The sequence below is a fragment of the Saccopteryx leptura genome, chromosome 12, assembly GCF_036850995.1.
Source record: "Saccopteryx leptura isolate mSacLep1 chromosome 12, mSacLep1_pri_phased_curated, whole genome shotgun sequence".
Taxonomy (NCBI): domain Eukaryota; kingdom Metazoa; phylum Chordata; class Mammalia; order Chiroptera; family Emballonuridae; genus Saccopteryx; species Saccopteryx leptura.
The window spans coordinates 16,959,082-16,982,500 of NC_089514.1; the positions used below are offsets into that span (position 1 = coordinate 16,959,082).

Sequence of the window (23,419 nt, forward strand, 5' to 3'; positions counted from 1 at the left end):
TGATTCACACTTCTTTATTTTGTTGCCAGGTGACCAAACCATTATTTCTATGTCCATTTACATCATTAAATCAATTTTAATTAGAGTTTGGCCATGTCTTTGAAATTTATACTCATACTTTTTCCCCCAATATATTGCTGATGTTTGCAACATACATCATATACACTTCTACATGACTATCAAAATGCAAAGAAGTAACTACTGCAAGCCACAGTAATTTAGATTCTCATTAAAAATCATTAAAAAAATTCTCATAAAATAATGTTACCATAAAGTGTTGTGAACGTTATTCTAAGGTATATAATTTATTATGCTCTGACTTGCTTTGAAAATGTAAAATGCTTTGAGATTGCTTGGAGTTTTGGATATCTGTTCCATTAATAGAAATGTTCTTTAGAAAAGAAATATACATCCATAATATTTTCTATTAATAGACTTTCAGATACAATTGAAAGGAATTCAAATATTAAAAAATGTTTTTAAGAGTGGAATGCTAAGTGGTGTGCTAATATGACCTCTTATTTTCCTCAGCAAAGATAGTTTCTCATTGTATTTCAATTATATAGAGTTAATTTAAAATAATTATACTTTATTTAATTTTATAGTTATAATGGAGAATGGGATCTAGCTCAAAAAGCATTGGATGATATTATATACAGAGCCCAGTTAGAATTATATCCAGAGCCACTGCTGGTAAGTGCCTCACTTATTTTATATTTTTTGTATTTTTCTGAAGTTAAAAACGGGGAGGCAGTCACACAGACTCCCACATGTGCCCGACTGGGATCCACCCGGCATGCCCACCAGGGGGCGGTGCTCTCCCTTCTGGGGCATTGCTCTGTTGCGACCGAAGCCATTCTAGCACCTGAGGTGGAGGCCATGGAGCCGTCCTCAGCGCCTGGGTCACCTTTGTTCCATTGGAGCCTTGAGGGGAAGAGAGAGGTAGAGAGAAAGGAGAGGGGGAAGGGTGGAGAAGCAGATGGGCACTTCTCCTGTGTGCCCTGACCAGGAATCGAACCCAGGACTTGCACACGCTGGGTTGATGCTCTACCGCTGAGCCAATCGGCCAGGGCCAGTCAGTGCCTCCCTTATTTATGAAAATTTTTAATTTAAAAATTCTCAAAATAGAACTGTAAATCCAGGAGTAGACTTTTTGTAGTACAGTAATATGTCATTAATACTCAGTGATTCATGTTCCTTTATACTAGGAAAATTTTTTACTTGAAAAGGTATATAATAAAATTTGAAAATTTTATTTGGCTAACTTCTTAGATACCTTATAAGTTAAAGTGATGAAATTTTTAAATTTATCACTTACATATTTAAGTTTCCATCTGAGCTCTTAACTCCTTATTCTATAGGATTTATTTATCATCTTGTGAAATACCTTAGAGAAAGTATTTTTTTTTTAAAACCTGTTAAAAAATTTTTTTAAGTGAGAGGAGGCAAAGTAGTGAGATTCCTGCATGCACCCTGACTTGGATCCACCTGGCAACTTCTTGTTTTGGGCCGATGCTCAAATCAGCCAAGCAATTTTTAGTGCCAGAGGCTGCCGCTTGAACCAACAAAGCTATCCTCAGCACCCAGGGCTGCCACTTGAACCAGTCTAGTCACTGATTGCAGGAGGGGAAGAGAAGCAGATAGTCACTTCTCTTGGGTGTTCTGATTGGGAATTGAATCAGGGACATCCATATGACACTATCCACTGAGTCAACTGGCCAGGGCTAAAACCTGTTAAAATTTAACATTTTATTTTATCTAAGAGTATAATAATACATTTTTAAATACTAATCTTAAATTATATGTTTCCTTCTTAGGTAGCTAATGCAATAAAGGCTTCATTGCCTCATGGTGCCATGAAATCTAGTAAGGAAGGTACAAGGTGTATTCAAGTTGAAATCACACCAACTTCCTCTAGAATATCAAGAAATGCCGTAACTAGCATGTCAATAAGAGGTCATAGGTGGAAAAGACATGGTAAGAAATAAAAAACTCTACACATTAGAGGATTGTTGATTCTATGACTTTTTTCTCTGTAGTTACGGTGCTGTAACATCTGACTTTAGTAAATAGTGTCATAGTGGCCTGGAAGAAAGAGTTCTTGGGTCACCTTTAATTTCTAATTCATTATCTATTAGTGATAGGCAATAAGGAAAATAGAGCCCCTTAAGTTACATCTATGAATGAAAGTTTATTTAAACATTGTATTTGCTTTTAAATATTTCAAAAGAATAAGAAAGTAGGAAAATGCATTTTAAAATTATTCATACATTTTGGGTTTCTATTCACAGTTACTTGTAAATATTTCTTAATGTTTCTGATTTCAAAACTAACTTTCTAGCAGGTGAACTTGCATATTAAAGTAGAACGACTAATAGAGACTTGAACATTTTCTTCTGGACTTCCAGTAAAAGATGCCTTAGTATTGATGCAGCTCCAGGCACTTCTGTTTTCTGGAAGTTAATTGTCTTCCAAGATAGTTTTAATACTCCTTCTTGACTGCTCATTTTATTATTTAAAAATTCTGTTGGAAATTAATTTTATTCACCATGGCCTTCACAATGCTTTCTTATTTCTCTTCCTTCTCTTACACTTAATTATTTCTTACTTAATTTCTTATTCTTTTTATAACTCCCCTTCTACCTAGAAGTTATTGTAGTGGCAAATATCAGTGTAAGACGATAATTACTGTCATCTTTCTCAGAGGTAACTATGAAGTGGGAGCAAAAAGCCACTTCTTTGCCCTAAGCAAACATTGATTAAGGGTAAAGCAAATCAATTCTCTGTTTTCTTTTTCATATAAACTGATGAAAATAGTGGCCCCTTTTGGTATAATTGGTTCTGTTTGTCCCTATGGTCTCTGTAAACAAATGCGAAAGTGAGAAGAGTATGATGATTTATGGGGAAATAGAAAGTGAAATAGAAATGAAAACAGTTGCCATTGTTTCTTCTCAGGGAGTCTAGGAGATAGTATGTCAAATAAAGAATGATGATGAAAATTTCCTGCTTAATCAATGATGATTTTGAATCTCACTCTTTTTTAAAGTACTGTGACAGTTCTTGAAAGTCTTTTAAGAAGGCATAAAAGAAATGGTAATGTTTGCCATTAGCAAGGAAAATTGTGCTATCTTTAAAAAAATTGATTATAGAGAGAAAGAATAGAGACAGAGAGAGAGATAAACATTGATTTGTTGTCCCACTTACCTATGCATTCATTGGCTGATTATTGTATGTGCCCTGACCTGGGATCAAACCTACAACCTTGGCATATGGGGACAACACTATAACTGAGATACCTGGGCAGAGCTATGCTGCTGTCTAAAACATATAGTCAGATACTTCAGTTTCTTCAGTGAAAATTCTGCTCCTGAATGGGACTGGATTATAGGTGGAAAGTCATTTAATTAGATATGGTAGTACCCTAGAGCAGTGGTCCCCAACCTTTTTTGGGCCACGGACCGGTTTAATGTCAGAAAATATTTTCACAGACCGGCCTTTAGGGTGGGACGGATAAATGCACAAAATAAAATTATGCGACCGGCGTAAAAACTGTGGTATTTTTAAATATAATTGTCAAACTTATGAGACTAGCGTCAAGAGTGAGTCTTAGATGGATGTAACAGAGGGAATCTGGTCATTTTTTAAAAATAAAACATCGTTCAGACTTAAATATAAATAAAACGGAAATAATGTAAGTTATTTATTCTTTCTTTGCAGACCAGTACCAAATGGCCCACGGACCGGTAGCGCGGTCTGTGGCCCGGGGGTTGGGAACCACTGCCCTAGAGAACAGTTTTTGGTTTTTTTTGGTTTTTTTGGGGGGGGTGCATAAATAGGTGACTATAGGCACAGAGGCATTGAACCAGATCATATAGGGCATTGTGACCATAATGGCTTTTAAACTACCCCTATAGGAAATACAATAATGAATTTTAATTCCTTTTCCACTTTCCATTCTTGCTATTTAGGTGGACATACTGGGAATTAGGAGGAAAAAATATAGGCCCTGCAGTTAAAAGTGTAAAATATTGAAGTTCAGTCATATGTGTGCATGTACTAGAGAAGATGTGTGATGTGTCTATGCATGCATTTAACAGAATAAGATGTGTACCCTGCAATAAAATAGGAGGTATTTTCCAAAAATAATTTTGTAGGAATAAATTACCAAAACAACAGAAAAGACTGCTTAAGGTATGTTGTATCTATTAGATACGTACATATTTTACATGTTACGTTCTGGCCACCACTTGAGCAGTTGGCACTGTGTCTGTGGGCTACAGCCTCATTAAAGGAACCTTCCTTATCATTATTCCCCTACACTTTTTCCACCTTCACGACTCTTAACACTTGGGCAACTCCTGTTTATGGTAACAAAAAAGTCACAGATGAGGATTTAGAAGAGAATGAACTATAAAAAGAAGTCAGGTGCATAGAGCAGATACACATAGTTTAGCCTTGTGTACCACTCATCTGTAGCATGAATCCCCTTTATCCAATGGACTCTAAAATATTCCTAGTCTAAGATCCTTATTTATCTCTATAGGTGGGTTGCATTTTTCCTTTTTTAGTGTAGTCTTGGCTTTCCGTTTTACAGAAGTATTTTTCATTGTTACCCTGTTCTGTTAAATTAAACATGTTTCTATTTTCCATCTTTGTGGTTCTGATTCCTGCTTGAACACCTTTTTATTGTTCTGGGCTCTTTTTTCTTTCTTTCTTTTTTTTTTTAAGTGAGGGGAAAGGAGATGTGAGTCAGATTCCTGCATGTGCCCTAACCAGGACCCACCCGGCAACCCCATCTGGGGATGCTACTCCAGTACCAAGCTATTATTAGTGCCTGAGGCTGATGCACTCGCAGCAACTGAACTGTCTTCATTGCCCAGGGCCATGCTCATACCAGTGAAACCACTGGCTGTGGGAGGGAAAGAGGGAGAGAAGGGGGAGAGGGAGGTGTAAAGAAGCAAGTGGTTGCTTCTTCTGTGTGCCCTGACAGGGAATCAAACCCGAGATGTCCATATGCCAGGCCGATGCTCTATGCACTGAGCCGTCAGCCAGGGCAGTTCTGCAGTTCTGGGCTCTGTAGCTGACACTGGCTTCTTGTGGGAAGATAAATATCTTTGCTATAGTTCTTAACTGTATAAGTAATTCTCAAGTTATAAGTGGATTTTAAAATTAAATTTATTTATATAAATTATATCTATTATATTACATTAAAATAAATTGTATATATGAATTATTGTATAATTTATTTATACATTAAATTTTGCAGAAGCAGTGCTAAAGATCTTGTAGATTCCAGAGTGATCCACAAAAGCCTCTTTATCCCTTAATGTTTCTGGAGCAGAGTACTCTAGACTGTAGGTTTAGTTTATGACTGGGTGAAAACATTCTTAGAGTTTCTTTATTTGATGGGACTCTAAATGCGTTTCTCATTTCATGTACATTTCTACTACTCCCTTACCACACCAGAAGTCCCAGGAGGAACATAGAATATGACATTTTAAGCCAGTAATGATTAGGATTGGGGAAGGAGAAGGGAGAAGAAACATGAACTTTAAGGAATATTGTTTTTATTTTTCTCCTTGACTCTTTCTTTGTTAACTGCCAGTGCTGGGAGAGAAGAAACAAATTGTCCTTTTTTCCCCTTTCCTTGGGTTTCTTCCCTTCCCCCTCTCTTTTTTTTTTTTTTTTTAAATTGAGATATAATTGACACATAGAATTATATTAGTTCCAGGTGTGTATAGCATAATTCAAAATATGTTTATATTGCGAAATGATCACCACAGTAAGTCTAGTTAATATCCATTGCCACACGTAGTTACAAATGTTTTTCTCTTGTGATGAGAACTTTCAGATCTACTCTCCTAGCACCTCACAATTATAAAATACAGTTTTATTAACGATAGTCACCATGCCGTACATGTGTGTTACATACCCAGGACTTCCTTTTTTTAATAACTGGAGGTTTGTACCTACTGACCAGTGGACTATTTTCACCCTTCCCCAAGTGCCCACCCCCAACCACAAATCTGTTCTCTGCATCTAATGAGTTTAATTTTTTCATTTGCTAGAATCTACATATTAATGAGATCTACATAAAAGTCAGACAGAGACTAATTTAGCATAATTCCCTCAAGGTCTAGCCATGTTGTCACAAATGATAGGATTTCCTTCTTTTTATGGCTGAGTAATATTCCATTGTGTGTGTACCACTTTTTCTTTATCCATTCATCCATCAGTGGACATTTAGTTTATTTCCATATTTATTGCCTCTCTCCTTTTCTAATTCTTTTTCCAGCCTATCTGGGGAAAAGAGGGAGAGGAATAAATGAGGTTTTCCTGTGGAAGCAGCTAGGCAGAACTATATATGTTTTACTTTTTTTCTTTCCATCTCCCCTTATCAATAAGGAATATATATAGATAATTAAGCCATGTGAACATGTTAGTGTGTTTGCATATCTAAATCACCAAAATTATACTTGCAAACAAATATTAAATTAGAGCAATTAATCACATTTATTCTTTTCTTATTTGTAACAGAAAAACTTATCTTTACAACTGAAACAACTTTTAAAATTAATTTGAAAGTTTTAATTTCTTATGTTAAAAAATGTTTTTAGCTATCTATAATATATTTCAGGATTCTCTGAAGCTTTGTAGGTCTTCCACTTTTTTTTTTTTTGTTAAAGTTAAGAATTACCCACAGCATATATTTTATTGGAAAGTATTCTTTTGGAAGGTAAAAAATTACTTTAGCTTTAACATTTCTACACATTTTAGAACATATAGCTCTTGTTATGGTCTTATTATTGAATGACAATTCAAATTTCTGGAATTATATCTTGACCAGTTCTATTATATGTGTGGCCCTGCATTTTTTTAAGTTAATAAACTTTATTTTTTTAGAGCAGTTTTAAGTTCATAGCAAAATGGAGAGGAAAATACAGAGAGTTCCCGGAGACCCTCTGATCACCTCCCTATGGTGCTACATCTTCCCCAGTGTTAACATCCCGCCCCGCACAAGAGATGTGTTCACGAGGTCTGGTAATTTTATTTTTGAACAGACAGTACATTCTCATATCAACTAAGTAAGGTGATTTTTATTTTTTTTATTTTTTTTAATTTATTTTATTTTTTTTATTATTCATTTTTTTTAGAAAGGAGAGGGAGAGACAGACAGAGAGAGAGAGAGAGAGAGAGAGAGGAGAGACAGAGAGAGAGAAGGGGGGAGGAGCTGGAAGCATCAACTCCCATATGTGCCTTGACCAGGCAAGCCCAGGGTTTCGAACTGGCGACCTCAGCATTTCCAGGTCGACGCTTTATCCACTGTGCCACCACAGGTCGTAAGGTGATTTTTAAAGAATAGTTGGTTTCAACTGACTATTTTGGAGAGACATGTTTGACAACTAGCATGTTTCCCTGATTTTCCCCATTTTTCACTTAATTTAATGACTTTATAATTCTATGTTAATATGTAAGCTTAGAAAGTAAAATTACCATGTAGAATTGCTGCTTTTAGCTTTTAAGGGTTATAATTTCAAAATTAATAGCTTTATTTGTATATTAACCTTTAAATTATATTGTGTTTCACTTTATATATATATCACACACACACACACACACACACACACACACACACACACACACACACACACACACTCACTCACTCCTGCATGAGCCCTGACCAGGATCCACCTAGCAATTCCTGTCTGGGGCCAATGCTCTCCCCTCTGGGGCCCTGCTCACAACCTAGCTATTTTTAGTGCCTGTGGCAGAGGCTGCAGGGAGCCATCCTCAACACCCGGAACAGAGTGCTCGAATCAATGGAGCCATGACTGCAGGTCAGGGAAGAGGGAGAGGAAGAGGGAGAAGGAGAGGCGGGTGGGGGGGAACAGATGGTCACCTCTTCTGTGTGTCCTGACCAGGATTCAAACTGGGGTCTTCCACATGTCCAGAAGACGCTTTATCACTGAGCCAACCACTCAGAGCCTATATATATTTTTATTAAATACCTATATGATTCTTTTCACTTCAGATTCTTCTATACAATCTATACTTACTTATTTCCTTGTACTCTTCCATAACAAATTTAATTGGTACATTTTATTTATTTATTTATTTTTTTAAATTTTTCTGAAGTTGGAAACGGAGAGGCAGTCAGACAGAGTCCCACATGTGCCCGACCGGGATCCACCCAGCATGCCCATCAGGGGGCGATGCTCTGACCATCTGGAGCGTTGCTCTGTTGCATCCAGAGCCATTCTAGTGCCTGAGGCAGAGGCCACAGAGCCATCCTCAGCACCCGGGCCAACTTTGCTCCAATGGAGCCTTGGCTGCGGGAGGGGAAGAGAGAGACAGAGAGGAAGGAGAGGGGGAGGGGTGAGAAGCAGATGGGCGCTTCTCCTGTGTGCCCTGGCCGGGAATCGAACCCGGGACTCCTGCACTCCAGGCTGACGCTCTACCACTGAGCCGACCTGCCAGGGCCTAGTTGCTACATTTTTGTCTGTTTTACTACCACCATGACTCACTCTTCTACTTAAATATATCTATACTTGGAACAATGTAATCAAATTTCCTCCTTTCAGAATAGTTGTTGAATTACCACTTCTTCATTCTATAAAAGTCTCCTAATTAAGTTATGGTTGCCAGTAGCTAGTGCTTGTAGTTTTTGCACACTAGTTATCTAGTTAAACAGCTTGTCTAGTGAAATACCAGTTCTGTATTACTGCCCACCGTTCTTCCCACTTTGTATTTGTGAGATGATAATGAGACAAGTAAGTGAAAAGCACTTGGCTTGCTTTAAAGCACTACGTAAAGAACTGATTGTTAATTAAGAACTTTGAATTTTTTTTATTAGCTACATAATAATTATGTTCTTGAAAAGTTTGTATTAGCTAGCTTGCTATTCAAATGATCCTGTGATTGATTAATCCTGTCATATTTCTCAACTTAAAATAAACATGTTTAGTTTCAGTGTAGTATGGAAAACAAAAGTATACATATGTAATAAATAGTAGCAATTCATTTAATGATTTTTAATAGTTTCTATAGCCCTGAAGTACAGTACTCTCTTATTATCAATATTACTATTAGAAAGTTTTTTTAGAATGTTATTTTAAAATCTGTTTTCTCAATCCCCAGTTAACATGACAATAGAATAGATTGAATTTATATTTCTCATTTATGTGTGGTTACAACTGTTTGCAGCAGGTAGGTATTAATAGTAAAAGGAATATTTGTAGACTAGATCCCTTCAGTTGGTTCTGACATATAGTAAACAATTTATTTTTATTTATTTTTATTTTTATTTTTTCTTTTGGAAGAGTCAGAGAGGGACAGATAGGGGCGGACAGGAAGGGAGAGAGATGAGAAACCTCAATTCTTCATTGCGGTTCCTTAGTTGTTCATTGATTGATTTCTCATATGTGCCTTGGCTGGGGGGCTACAGCAGACTGAGTGACCCCTTGCTCGAGCCAGCGACCTTGAGCTCAAGCTGGTGAGCCTTGCTCAAACCAGATGAGCCCGCGCTCAAGCTGGCGACCTCGGGGTCTTGAACCTGGGTCCTCCACATCCCAATCTGATGCTCTATCCACTGCTCCACTGCCTGGTCAGGCTAAACAGTTTATTTTTTAAAACATTGCATTTGATTATTTTTAACTTAGGGGATCCAAGAGAACAAAGTTTAAAAGAAATTTTTTTTTTATATTTTGCTTTTGTTTAGTTAGCATTGTCAAACTGTTTCCCAAGTTGTCCTAGTAACTCCATTTATTTTAATGGCTACATAATACACATTGAGCTGATAGTCTATCATTTGTTTACCTATTCCTTTAATATATGAAATAATTTGTTTCTAACTTTTTGTTATTATAGATAACACTGCAATGAATAGCTTAATAAATGTAGATAGCATTTTTCTTCCATTGAATAGAATAAATTATAAACATAAACTGACTGGATTAAAGGTTATGAAGTTGTTTAGGTATTTTACGATACTTTAAATATTATATCCTATAAATTGTAAAGAAAGATATATGAATTTCTTTGGAGTTTACTCTTAAAATTTTTCTAATAATGTCAACTGTATGATGTAGACATTTATGGTGTGGATTAATTTTTTTAAAGCTTCAGCTTATTTTATTGTTTTTTCAAACAAATTTTGTAAGTTTGGGTCAGAACCAGATTGCTATAGACTCATAAAGAAGTCTGGATACAGAATTGTGTGAATTCTGTGAATATAAATTGTTCCTTAAGTTATTACTCTTAGCAAATAGGGAAGCCTTGAAAATATGAAAGCAAAAGTTGGGATAAAGAGTCTCATGAGTTACTTAATGGAGTAGTTGGGATTATAAAATTATATAGGGGAGAAATCAAAGCTTTGCATGATCAGTTTTAATATCTGCAATTTGTTTCAACTTTTCCCCCCTCTCAAAGCCAGAAGAAATTTTGTAGGGAGAAATGATTTGAGAACCAATTTGGAAATGTCTATTAAAAGTATTCTTTAACCCTCCTCATTTCTGTATATGGAAAGAAGGTTATCTATTTATAGAGGTTATACAAATAAACTATTCTCTGAGAAGTTTCTCTTGGATCTTTTTCAAATTATTTGAAGTCAAATGTAAGTATTATTTTTATAGGTATAGAACAATTATGACACCTTTAAGTTCTGGGGTTTTAAACAGATTGTTTTCTTATGCATTTATATTTCCTTAAAACATCTTCTCTATAATTTCTTAAAGAAAAGATGAACTGCTCTTTTTAGCTATGTATGGTACCCTATGGATAACGTAAAAGAGCCATACATTTTTAAAATCTTTGTGATTGTGCTAAGCACTTTCCTAAGCCTACATTTAGAGGTGGCTACTTCACTTTTCCAAAGCAAAGAGCCTTTGCTTTTCTCTGTCAGGTAAAAATTCTTATTAGCATAAACTATATATTATTATTTCCTTTTCTAAATTTAAATAACGTTTCTAACCTATCTTTCTCATGTCTTTTACATGTTTTATTGATTCTAATAATTTCCCTTCATAACATCAAGTAAATATTTATTGGGTACCTATTATATGCAAACTACTTTCCCAGGTACTAGGCATACAGCAATGACCAGACAGAAATCCCTGCCCTTGTGGAACTTACCTCTACTAGACGAGATACTTAAATAATTGTAAGTTAGAGAGTGATTAAGTGCTCAGAAGAAAAAACAAAGTAGGGAGAAGGGTACATGAAATATGGGGATATTGATGGGATGATCAGGGAAGGCTTCTCTGAGAATGAAATTTTTGAGTGTAAAACCTGAAGGAAGTAAGGAGGTGAGTCATGTAGCTCTATGAGGAAGAGCACTCCAGGCCTAGGGAACAGTTAGACTGGTAAGAAGGTGGGGGAGGGGAACTGGATTACAGAGCTATATGGAGAAGTGTGGGAGCAATAAATCAGAATGTCTGGGGTAAGAGCCAGGCATCAGGAGTTCTTGAAGATCCCCAGATGATACCAGTGTGCCACTAAATTTGGAAATATGTGGCTTTGGCCTCCATTCTTTTACTAAAACATGTTAACTGTTTCACATGCTTTAATGAGAGCTAATGTCTTATCATGAAATACATTTGAAAGTAATAGGTAATGTCCGTTGAGTAGATTTGTGGTCTGTATACTTTTAAGAGTGTATAATGTTTTACATAGTCTTATGTTTTTTTGAACTTGTATTTTCATTACTGGCTCACGGTAGATATATTCATGTTATTATTTTCCCATTTGTTACAGATATTTTCCTGACCACTTTAAATAAAAGCAGGCCTTTGTGATTTAAGACACAGAATAAAATGTCTACAAGATTTAACTAGGCAGTAGGTTCATTCTTTTGTTTTTGTTACAGTGACCATTTTCAGAATAAAGGACCAACACACAATTTATTTTTCTGAATCCATTTTTATTTTTCTCCAGCTCAATAATGACCTGTTACATGGCCTAAATTTATGGAATTAGTTTGAGTCTGAAGGAGTAGGCTGTTTAGTTATATCACAGCTGAATTAATATTTTCTAATATAGAAGATGATTGGTATGTTAGATAAATACTATACCTGTAGCATTATTAACCATGATAGCATAAGTGAATGAGCATTTTTCCTATATTGTGATTTATTAAGTCAGCCTCAGTGTAATCTAATAAAAAAATAGAACGTTTAAGTGTACAAAAGGAGAATTCCTAAGTGGTTTGGTCCTTTTTGTTGACAAAAGCTGAAGTTTCAGCAGTACATCCTTGCGCATTTGCTTAAGGCTTTACAAATAAGTTCAAGTGGTCACAATTTACCTTAAAACAATAGAAATCCTATTTTGATTTATAAAAAATTCTGTTTCATAGTCCATGTCAAATATGTGTGTGAAGCGATGTAGAACATGAATCGATGTTATGTGAGTTTTTTAATTGTCGTTTAAAATGAAAGACTGTCTCCAGTGCCATCAGTATTGTAAATTTTGGAAATTTCTGTAGTGCAAGTATTTGACTTAATTTATAACATTCAGTCACCCAGTTTTTGTTTTGGATCTTTTGTTTTTCTTGTTTTGCATTTTTGTTTTATTTTCAGCCATCATTTTGTCTTATCATCTTCAATTCTAGAGCAACCTGACAACAATAATGATACTACTGAATTGGGCATCCTTGTCATTCCTGAGATTAGTGTCACAAATGTGGCCGGAGAGAGGACCGGGAATGGGGAAAAAGGCAGAACACTAGGAGAGATTGATGCTCAGCATATGCAGGGTGTGCAGGAAACGGCCACAGATCCTAGAACTGAAAGCAAAGGCTTGCCAGAGATCAGGAGGCAAAAATCTGTAAGAAAAATGATGGAGGATGGAGTAAACTCAGCTGGCAGAGTGCAGTTTTAGCACAGCACTTTATAGCTGCACTCCAAGGTATCTCCTGGAAAAGGGCCCTGCTGCATGTTTCAAGCAACAGTTGCACAGCCACAGAAACTTTGCATGTGATCTAATCAAAATGCATGAATTATGCACCATAATTTCTCAATGACTCTTAATACTCTTTGGAATGGTCATGCCTATATTGTCTCTGAGTAAGTTGTTATGAAAACTGAGGCAGAAAATTGCTTCCAAAATAATTTTCTGCTTTTTTATTTCATCTTTGTATTTTTGTCATCTTCAATATGAAGGATAATGTACACAGAATTTTAACAAGTTTGAGCTTGTGATACTTGCAGTCTATTTTTTATCTTTATGAAATCTAGAATATGGAATACAAACTTTAAATTTTTTAAAAAATGTTTTAATATCATTTTTTAAAAAAGTTCCTTTATAAGAGTTTTGGTTTTCTACTGCTTTGTTACTGGAGGAGAGTTTGTCCCTAGTTTTATGGTGTGGCATTTTTCCTAATTGTTTCTGATCTTTTGCATGAATAGTAAGAAAACTCTAAAAAACACAGTGGGGTGTGATTTATGGCATGCTTTTTATTTAATATACTCTAAATTACTATTAATTATAATGAATTATTTTTGACATTTTATAGAATATTTTGATTTATCTTTAGATTTTGGTCTATAATCTGTTGCTTTACCTAATTGTGCTAAAGTTTAATTTATTTAAAGTGTAACTGATTTGGTATTAATCATGCAAAAGAATTACTGAAAATACTTAATAATAATTAATCTTTGTTATTTCTTTGTTTAGGAGATACAGAATTAACAGGTCAAGAAGAACTGATGGACATATCTGAAGTTGACGAGGGATTTTATTCCAGGGCTGCATCTAGTACCAGCCAGTCAGGTTTATCCAACAGTAGTCACAATTCTAGTAACAAGACAAGTGTAGGAAAAACTCAGAGAAGGTCAGGAGGAGGCAAAACTGGAGGTAAAGAAAAAGAAACTACCGGGGAGTCTTGCAAAGACCACTTTGCTCGAAAACAAACTCAGAGAGCCCAAAGTGAGAATCTTGAGCTTCTCTCTCTAAAGAGACTTACGTTAACAACCAGCCAGTCCCTGCCTAAGCCTAACAGCCATGGTCTGGCTAAGACTGCTGCGACTGTATTTAGTAAATCCTTTGAACAAGTCAGTGGTGTCACAGTCCCACATAACCCACCATCTGTTGTTGGCTGTGGGACTGGGACAGATGCCAATAGGTTTTCCGCTTGTAGTCTCCAAGAAGAAAAGCTTATTTATGTTTCTGAAAGGACTGACCTTCCCATGAAGCATCAGTCCAGTCAGCCGAGACCTCCTAGTATTAGCATTACTTTGTCCACAGACTAACTTGTAAGAGTTTTCTCATGTGACCAGTGAGTCTGGAAATACGACTTGGCTTTTTTATGAAAGTGCCCAGGATCTTGCGTCCCTGTTCTGGACAGCCCTGATATCTTAAATTCTGAAGGCTACCTCGGCTTTATGAAGGGAATAATGTCTAGGTTACAGTAAGTTGAAATGTGGTTTTGTTTTTTTCTTGGTTGCATTTTTTTCTTTGTTTCTGTTGCCCTAAGATTGTCAGTGTGACAGTACATTTTGGCAGGTTGTCTGATCAGATTGGTCACATCTCAGGTGAGGCTGTGAATTGTTTTTCTTTCCCCTCTAATAATTCCTACTTGGGTAGATGTCAATTTGGCCTTCAGAATAAAAGGAAATCTCCATGTATGGAAACTGTTTTTTAAAGGATGAGGCAGAGGCGCGAATCCAGTAATTCTTCAGCTGGCTGGTCAGCAAGGCATTTTTTGAAAAATGGGTGTGTGAAAAAACAAAAATGATGTGTATGAAAAGTGCTGGACAAGAGTGTTTGTAACCAGACCATCTTCAAGATTAGTAGAACAGTTTATATAGAGCATTGCGAAATGCCTGGTAGCCCAGTACCTTATTCTGATTCCAGCGGATGGGCAGAGGAATTTCTGTTGCTATCTTTAGAACATTTTTTTGTGTCAAAAATCAAGTTACAAATGGATGTTTTGTTTTGAAGTATTTGGTCTGAATTTAGCAGGTGGAAATCCCTTTCAATTTCTAAAATGTAATAAACTGTAAGGCTGACTTACCCTGCTCCTTGACTTTGGAAATCCTAGTTAGTTTGGATTCCTTTAATTCAGGGCGCACCTCATTGAAGACTTCCTGGAAGTTGTAAATCTTACAATTCTCAAGATGCCAGTGTCAGCCATATTGTTTGTCTGCAAAAGAAGGACATTAGTTAAATTTTTTAATGTGTAAAATATCAAAAAATAAAGATAGTGAAATATGGACAAAGGACATTTGCATATTAACTAATTTAGAGTTATTTATGTTTGTGTTCTTAAATTTAAAATTATGTAAAAATTTATATGTGTTTTTATATTTTGTGAACAGACCTATTTTAAGTGTTTTTATTATGATAGCAAGAATAATCAATATACCCCAACAAAAAAAGAAAAAGAAAAAAGGCAGTATGGTGGAAGCTGAGGAAACTTGTATGGAGCTATAGAGAACTATGTGGCCTGTAGATGGATGTAAACATTTGATGTTTGCTAACAAAGGTCATTTTAGCTGTGATTGAGGTTCTTGTTCATCAAGACTATTTAATAATTCAGAGTAAGAGAGAGAAAGCAAGGCTAAGGATGAGTGGAAGCTGAGTGAGGAAAGGCCTAGGGTGCTGTGCACTTGGTCTCTTTCACTGTTAGTACACAGTGGTGGTCTTCGTGGTCCCTAGCCATGGTCACGCGGAGAAAAGGCTAGTTTTCTTCTTAAATTTGCTTATGCAGAGCTTAAGTATGTGAAAAATGTGTGTGTTGAGTGCTAACATATTTACAATGTAAATGCAGTCTGACCATAACTGCTTCGGCTCTCATTTTAAATCAAATTATTCAAAAGGCGTGAACTCATTAACCCTGAGTAGAATATGATTTTTAACATAAGTAAATTTGATTGTTATAGTCCAGTAATAGAAATGGAGTAATATCTATTGGCATAAATTTTAATTAAAAAAACCCACAAACCAACCAAGACAGAGAAAGTTGATAATAGTATTAACTTAATAGGAATCCTGTGTACAATTTAAAATGTGTGTAAAATATACTGTGAATTTTATTTTCTTTTTTGTAATTCTTTAAAAATTTCCCCTAGGCATAGCTACTAACAGTATTATAATCTCAACTAATTTAAAAGATCAGCATGTTAAGCAAATTAAGGTGCTTATAAAATATTGTACACTAAGTTTGTGGAGACATTAGCTGACACAAATGAGAGATGAGATTTTAATGTTCATCTGCTATAATGGAAACTCATTTTGGTATCATTCTAGATCATTGCCACTCATGTGGTCTGAGGACTGGTAAGTAGAATTGACATCACCTGGCATCTTGTTGAAAATGCAGAATTTCAGAGTCATGCCAGATCTACTGAATCATAATCTGTATTTTAGCAAGGTCCTCAAGTGATTTTTCTATATAATGTTTGAGAAGAGAGTATCAAAGTGAAAACAAATCACTTATCTAATATTTAGAATTTTCTATGGTCTCACAACCCTAGATCAAATAAGTTAGGTACTATCTCATTATAATCTTCATTGTTTTTAATGGCAAATTAATTTTTTATTAGTGTCAGTGGTACTTCACTTTTTAAGTCCTCTAATTCTACATTTTAATGATTCTCATTTATTTTACAATAAAACTGTAGCATTTTATATATTTTTTGTTAACCATAAATGGAATCCAAGTTCAACATGTCCATAATTTTAAGTATGAAATGAGCACCACTCTTGAATATAGTGCACAACAAATCAGCACGTGTATATTCTTTTAAAACTTCTGAAGGCTTATTTAGTGGAGTGCTTCTGAACTTTTGCTTCAGGTAATTTCCACTAGTTAGTTTTTCCAGAGTGTGGAGTTATATAAACAGTGAAATTATTTTGTAGTACCTTTGATACTATTTCAAATAAGGATTATACATTTGAAAATTTTTATATCTATTACAAATATTGGATAGTAATGATCTCTACTAGCCTCTTCCCGTTCACCTTTCCAAATTTGAAAGTTAGGGTGGCTTTTGTAAGTCATTTTCTTATGAAGATGCTGATGTAACCATCTGGTCACAGACCTCCAACATATCCGGAATAATGTCCTTTTATCATGAGAAAGATCTGCACAAGATTGGGGCTTTGTACCCCATCGCTCAGAGAATCTGAGCATAAATTGTAGCTCCAGTCTACATTTTAGGCTTTTTTTTTTTTAATTTACAGAGACAGAGAGAGAGTGAGGGGTAGATAGGGATAGACAGACAGGAACGGAGAGAGATAAGCATCAATCATTAATTTTTTGTTGCAACACCTTAGTTGTTCATTGATTGCTTTCTCATATGTGCCTTGACTGTGGGGCTACAGCAGATCGAGTAACCCCTTGCTTGAGCCAGCGACCTTGGGTCCAGGCTGGTGAGCTCTGCTCAAACCAGATGAGCCTGCACTCAAGCTGGTGACCTTGGGGGTCTCGAACCTGGGTCCTCCTCATCCCAGTCCGTTGCTCTATCCACTGTGCCACCGTCTGGTCAGGCACTCCAGTCTACATTTTAAACCTCTCACTCTTCAAATACCCAAATACCTGTGGTATTGTAGTGAAACTGGGTCCCAGCATTTGCCTTTTGGAATCAAGTGGGGAGAGAAACAAAGAGACTTTTCAAGGGAAGTAAAATAGACTTTTCCCAGAGGACTCAGGGCAAGTGAGCTCCCTGGAGTCCTTCGTATACCACCAATGAACTCTTCAAGGACCCTCTGTAGAATTGTGGAGTAGAAATTCTCAGTCCTTAAATGATGACCAAGTTCATACTTGAAAAAGCAATGTTTTATTGCCCTTTTCAATTATGATGTTACTGCTTAGCAAACATACTCATTTAAAACCAAAATATTGATATAAAGGGAAATATATTTTTCAAACCAAAATAGATAAAAATGATCCCAGTTTTGAGAGATTTTGCCTATTTTAGAAGAATAAAATTAAAGTGTTAAAACCTCTAAATTTAATTATAGAGAAAAATGTACTCTGAGACAATTTTAAGCAAATATTTAAAATAGGCTGTTAAAATTTGAGTCTGTAGGCACAATAAATCTATACTTTATTAAAGGGAAACACTTCAAGGAAATGTATATGTTAAATAATGTAACTGAAATAATATTTTTTAAAAAGCCATTTAAAAAGAAGGAATAATTTGATGGGTACTTAAACTAAGCATTGTAGATAGAAAATAATGTATAATCATGTTTTTCCTATCTTTGGATGGAAAATAAAAACTAGTCCTTTAATTAGCATGAATTTATACTTTTAGATTTGTTGCTTAGTAAACTTATACACAATATTTTGTTTAGTAAAATTCAGTATTTTGAGTTTTTCACATTTGTTTAATATTTTTAGATTCTTCATTAGAGAACATAAATATGTTGTCTTCTATACTTTGTAACTTGTGTATATCTAAAGAGACTAGCAGTGACCGTTTTGGAAAATGTTTTTGTGTTTTTTATAGTAGAGTTCCATAGTACCTTCCTGTGTCTTGCTATGAAGTTTCTACAAGTACTCTGAAGATCCTATTTCACATACTGTGGCTTTCTCTTAAGTGGAGTTTATTGTGTACCTCTTATCTTTACTTCTAATCATGTAGTGATGCTAGTCTTTTCATAGTAAGTGTACCTGTTTCTAATTGTATTCCTAGAGTTTACATTCCTAAAGAATAAACTATGCCTTTGGATATTTTTATGTGCTCTTGACCTTTTTAAAGCTATGGAAATAAACTGGAGTTTAGTTTTTTGAAGTTTTGTATATTTGTGTGAATGGTCTTCATATACAATACTTTATACAGCAGTGTTGACTCTCATTAAAATAAAAAATGAAAACATTTTTTCCAGATCGTTTTACTCATTAAAATATAATCATAAAATTTTTGCAAACATCATGATGTGGAAGAGGAAAATAAAGGAGGAAGACAGGTGAGTTGAGCCATTGAGATAGAGCATTCGGGAGTAAGCCATAGGTCACTGGAATCTTATTCCTTTATGTTTTATGTGGCGGGGGATGAGAAATGTGACAGGTCATTAGTGTCCATATAAAAAAGGTGAGCTCCATGGGTCATGTACCATTGGCTGATTATTTGTCATACCAAAAAAGCACAGGCAAATTTAGATAATGTTTTGCCCTTTTATTTTTAGTATGAGTTTATTTATTGAGTGCAGATTATATGCCCCAAGTACTTAGCATAGGATATTGTGTATGGTAGGTATTGAGACATTTAATGAATGAGTAAGTTACATTGGTGTTAGTTTTGGGAAAGAATCAAGAATAAGGTCTTCAATGTATTAAATAACAGTAAAATTTTTAGAATTTTATTTATCAGTTCTAGGAAATCCCCATGGCTTTACTTGAATTGTATTACTGTGTGCTTAGAAACAGTACCCTCTTAGAAACTTGAAGTAAAAATCCTGGTGTATAGTTAATTACATATTTAGATAATTCTACTTCATCTAGGAAACTAAGTAATTTAGGACACATTCTCTGAACTACTACAGTGTGTCCGTAAAGTTATGGTGCACTTTTGACCGGTCACAGGAAAGCAACAAAAGACGATAAAAATGTGAAATCTGCACCAAATAAAAGGAAAACCTTCCCAGTTTCTGTAGCATGCGCAGATGATGACGTAACACTGTGTATACAGCGGAGCAGCCCATGGCCATGCCAGTCAAGATGTGGATGGTACAGAGGAAAGTTCAGTGTGTTCTGTGGCTCGCTAAATTCGAATCCATGACCAAAGTGCAATGTGAATATCGGCACGTTTATAACAAAGCGCCACCACATTACTCGGTGGGATAAGCAGTTGGAGAAAACCGGCAGTTTGGTGGAGAAACCCCGTTCTGGTAGGCCATCAGTCAGTGACGAGTCTGTAGAGGCTATACGGGATAGCTACCTAAGGAGCCCTAAAAAATCTGTGCATGAGCCCACATTGAACTGCACTGAATAGGTATGAAACTGGGAGAGTTTTTACTTTTATTTGGTGCATATTTCACATTTCTATCATCTTTTGTTACTTTCCTGCGACCGTTCAAAAGTGCACCATGACTTTGCGGACACACTGTATTAGAGGAGTATTCACACAGAACCAGAACAACCCGAGCAGTGATTTTGTAATCAGTACGTTAGCCTTATGGAATATACACTCTTCTAGTGACTGTTAATCCCAATAAATGGTTGCCTCACTTAATAGAATCTGACTTTAGTAATGCCAACATAATTATTTTATAATTATTAAGGAATTCTAGTCATTTGGTAAATTTCCTAGCATTGTTATTGTGACGGTAGTAATATCGTTTAATCTTTGAAACAGTCTTATAAAAGTATAATACCCACTTCACAGAAGAGAAAACTGAAGCTCTCAGTACAGGAAGGGACTTAACCAAAGGTCACCTACCTGCTGGATGACAAAGCTAGGGCTTGAACACAAGGCTTATGACTCTTACTTTTCTTTTATATCACTTAGTAAAAGAAAATACTAAGTAAGTACTACTTAAGAGACATATTTGAAACTCATCTCATTTTTCTTATGAGATAGTGTTAAGTTAAAAATAAAAGTTTTCCAAAAGTAGTTATATTTTATAGAATTTTAGATAATTGTGTTTCAGTAGTACAGTGAATGCTGGTTATTCTGATATTAAAACATGATAAAATGCAAAGTAAGATTTCATTTATACTTTATCTTGTCAGATAAAGATGAGAAAGGTTGATACTACTATTAGTACAAGTGCGGGGAAATCACTAGTCTTCAACCATTGGCAAGACTGTAAATTGGTACAACTAAATTGTGAGCAAATCAGCAGGATCTAACAAACTTTAAAGTGCACATACCATCTGACCTAGCAATTTTGCTCTTCTATATTTATTCCATTCTATCTTTTACAGAAATTTTAGCACATATATGGAAAGGTATTCATTGCAGCATTGCTTGTAGGAGCAAAAATATATATATATAAATGACCATTAATAGAAGACTAGATAAAAATGGGACATGCACATAGTGAAATATAATGTAGCCGTTAAAAACAACACATATTTGTATGTGATTATTTAAAAAGATTATATATTATGATCCTTGAGAAAGAGTATATCAGAACAATATATAGAGTATGATCCCATTTTCATAAAAACTGTGTGGTACATTTAATGTGTTATGTATATATTTCTCTTAAGTGTCATCTAAAGACAACCCAAATTAGGAGAAAAAAAACCCTAGTGCTTTTCAAAATAGATTCCTGGGCCTTGTCCTAACCCCCCTGAATCAGAATAACTTTGAGTAAAGCATGGAAGCCTATATTTCTAATGAATTTCTCAGTTGATTCTTCCATAAACTTGACATTTGGCTAAGTAGGTTACAACAATGAATCTTTGTATCTCCAGTGGTGGTTTGTAATTACAAAGGATTATACCTCTTTTTTTAATTATGGAGGTATGATTGACATATAATGCTATATTAGTTTCAGGTGTGCAGCATGATTCAATATTTGTATATATTGTGAAATGATCACCACAGTAAATCTAGTTAACATTCATTACCATACAGAATTACAAAGGTTTTTTTTCTTTTCTAATGAGAACTTTGAAGATTACATCCCATAGCATATTTATTTTATTTTACAACAGAGTTTGTACCTTTTGACCCTCTCACCCATTTTGCCCACTCCTCACCCCTGCCTCTTACTTTACTTAGTGTAATGCCCTCAAGGTCCATCTATGTTGCCACAAATGGCAAGATTTCCTTTTTTTTAATATTATTTTTATTAATTTTAATGCAGTGACATTGATAAATCAGGGTACATATGTTCCGAGAAAACCTCCAGATTATTTTGACATTTGATTATGTTGCATACCCCTCACCCAAAGTCAAATTGTCTTCCGTCACCTTCTAGCTAAGTTTCCTTTTTCATGGCTGAATAATTTTCCATTGTTTATATACACCACATTTTCTTTATTTACCCATTGATGGACACTTAAGTTGTTTCAGAAAGAACAGACTTCTTGAAGAGTTCTTGTATTCTAAGAGCAGACTCCCTAAGATAAAGGCAATTAACATTGGTTAACATCAGTAACGTAGACCTGTTAGTGGAATGAATTGGCCTGACAGAAAAATGATTTCCTGTGTAGTACACACCAATTAAATGAGAAATCCTTAAAACAAAACAAAAAACCCTTGTTATTTGAACTCTCCCAAATATCATCAAAACTGTGTACTAAAACTGCAGTAAGAGGGTACACTACTTTGATGCTTAACTGTGTCTCAACTAGAAAATTGGATATTTGTAGAGCTTTGGGATCTACGCTCAATGGTTTAACCCAGTGGTAGTCAACCTGGTCCCTACTGCCCACTAGGGGGCATTCCAGCTTTCATGGTGACAGTAGCGGAGCAACCAAAGTATAAATAAAAAGATAGTTTTAACTATAGTAAGTTGTTTTATAAAGATTTATTCTGCCGAACATAGCGAAAATCCGACATAAATTACTTGGTAAGTAATTATTATTATATGCTTTAACTTGCTGTAACTCTGCTTTATACATTTTATAAAGTTACTTCCCTACTTTATAAATCACCATTGCTGTGGAGCCGGTGGGCGGTTAGAAAATTTTACTACTAACAGAGATACAGAAGTGGGTAGTAGGTATAAAAAGGTTGACTACCTGGGTTAAAGCATGTCTGTGAAGACAGGATTTGGCAAAGTTAATGAGATGGTTTAGATTTGGTGGAAATAGCAAGCAAGGTCTTGAAGAGTCTCGATAAACATTACTGGAGCTTGCTCGGGAAAACGGATTATTGTCATGCCATAGGAATTTCATTATGCAAACAAAAAGTTAGTTTCTGTTTGTTTTGTTTTGTTTACAGTATTTTTCTTGGGCAAAGTTTTTCTGGAATAAACAACTAAATCATTTTGACATAGGTGGGCTACAATTTTATCTAAGTCATGTTAACACTGCTGGTTTCAGCTCTATTCCTTCCTATTCAAAGTTTGCAAGTCAGTATTACAAATAGAGCATATTGATATGTCTTCTGTGACTTAGGGTACTACTGATGATCTCAAAGATTTTTTTCTGAAGCACCTTGACCCCTACCACCCTTGGTTCACACTTGTTAAGTGTACTTATATAATCCTCATCACATTGTACTGTGATTATCTTTTCATATACTTGCCTCCCTCCCTGGACCATTGCACTATGGAAGTGTTAGTATAATACCTAATACATGACAGTGGATAAAGAGTTGTTTTACTAAAAATGAATCCAATCCAGGAAATGGGTGTGTTGCTCCTCTTCCATTCAAGAGATGTCTGTAAAACTCCTTTGATTCTCTAGCTTATGTCTACACGGAGATGAAGATGCAAGTTTTAAAACTTGACTACTTTGGCTCTTTAAATGTATGTGCAGAGTTTTTGAGACATAAATTATGATATATCTTTTTACTTA

General features: G+C 35.2%; 1 protein-coding gene across 2 annotated transcripts in view; it reads left to right on the plus strand.

The window, feature by feature from the left end:
- Positions 1-18,734, plus strand: part of HYCC1 (hyccin PI4KA lipid kinase complex subunit 1) — a 65,430-nt gene extending 46,696 nt beyond the window's left edge. Inside the window, exons 9-12 of one of the 2 annotated variants that reach the window (XM_066353742.1) lie at positions 606-693; positions 1,818-1,977; positions 12,605-12,900; positions 13,669-13,796. In XM_066353742.1, the coding sequence (XP_066209839.1) occupies positions 606-693; positions 1,818-1,977; positions 12,605-12,873 (517 nt within the window). In that variant the 3' untranslated portion in view covers positions 12,874-12,900; positions 13,669-13,796. Of the gene's footprint in view, positions 1-605; positions 694-1,817; positions 1,978-12,604; positions 12,901-13,668 lie in introns of both variants that reach the window. The other variant, XM_066353740.1, reaches the window with a different exon arrangement.
- Positions 18,735-23,419: the final 4,685 nt, after the last annotated feature.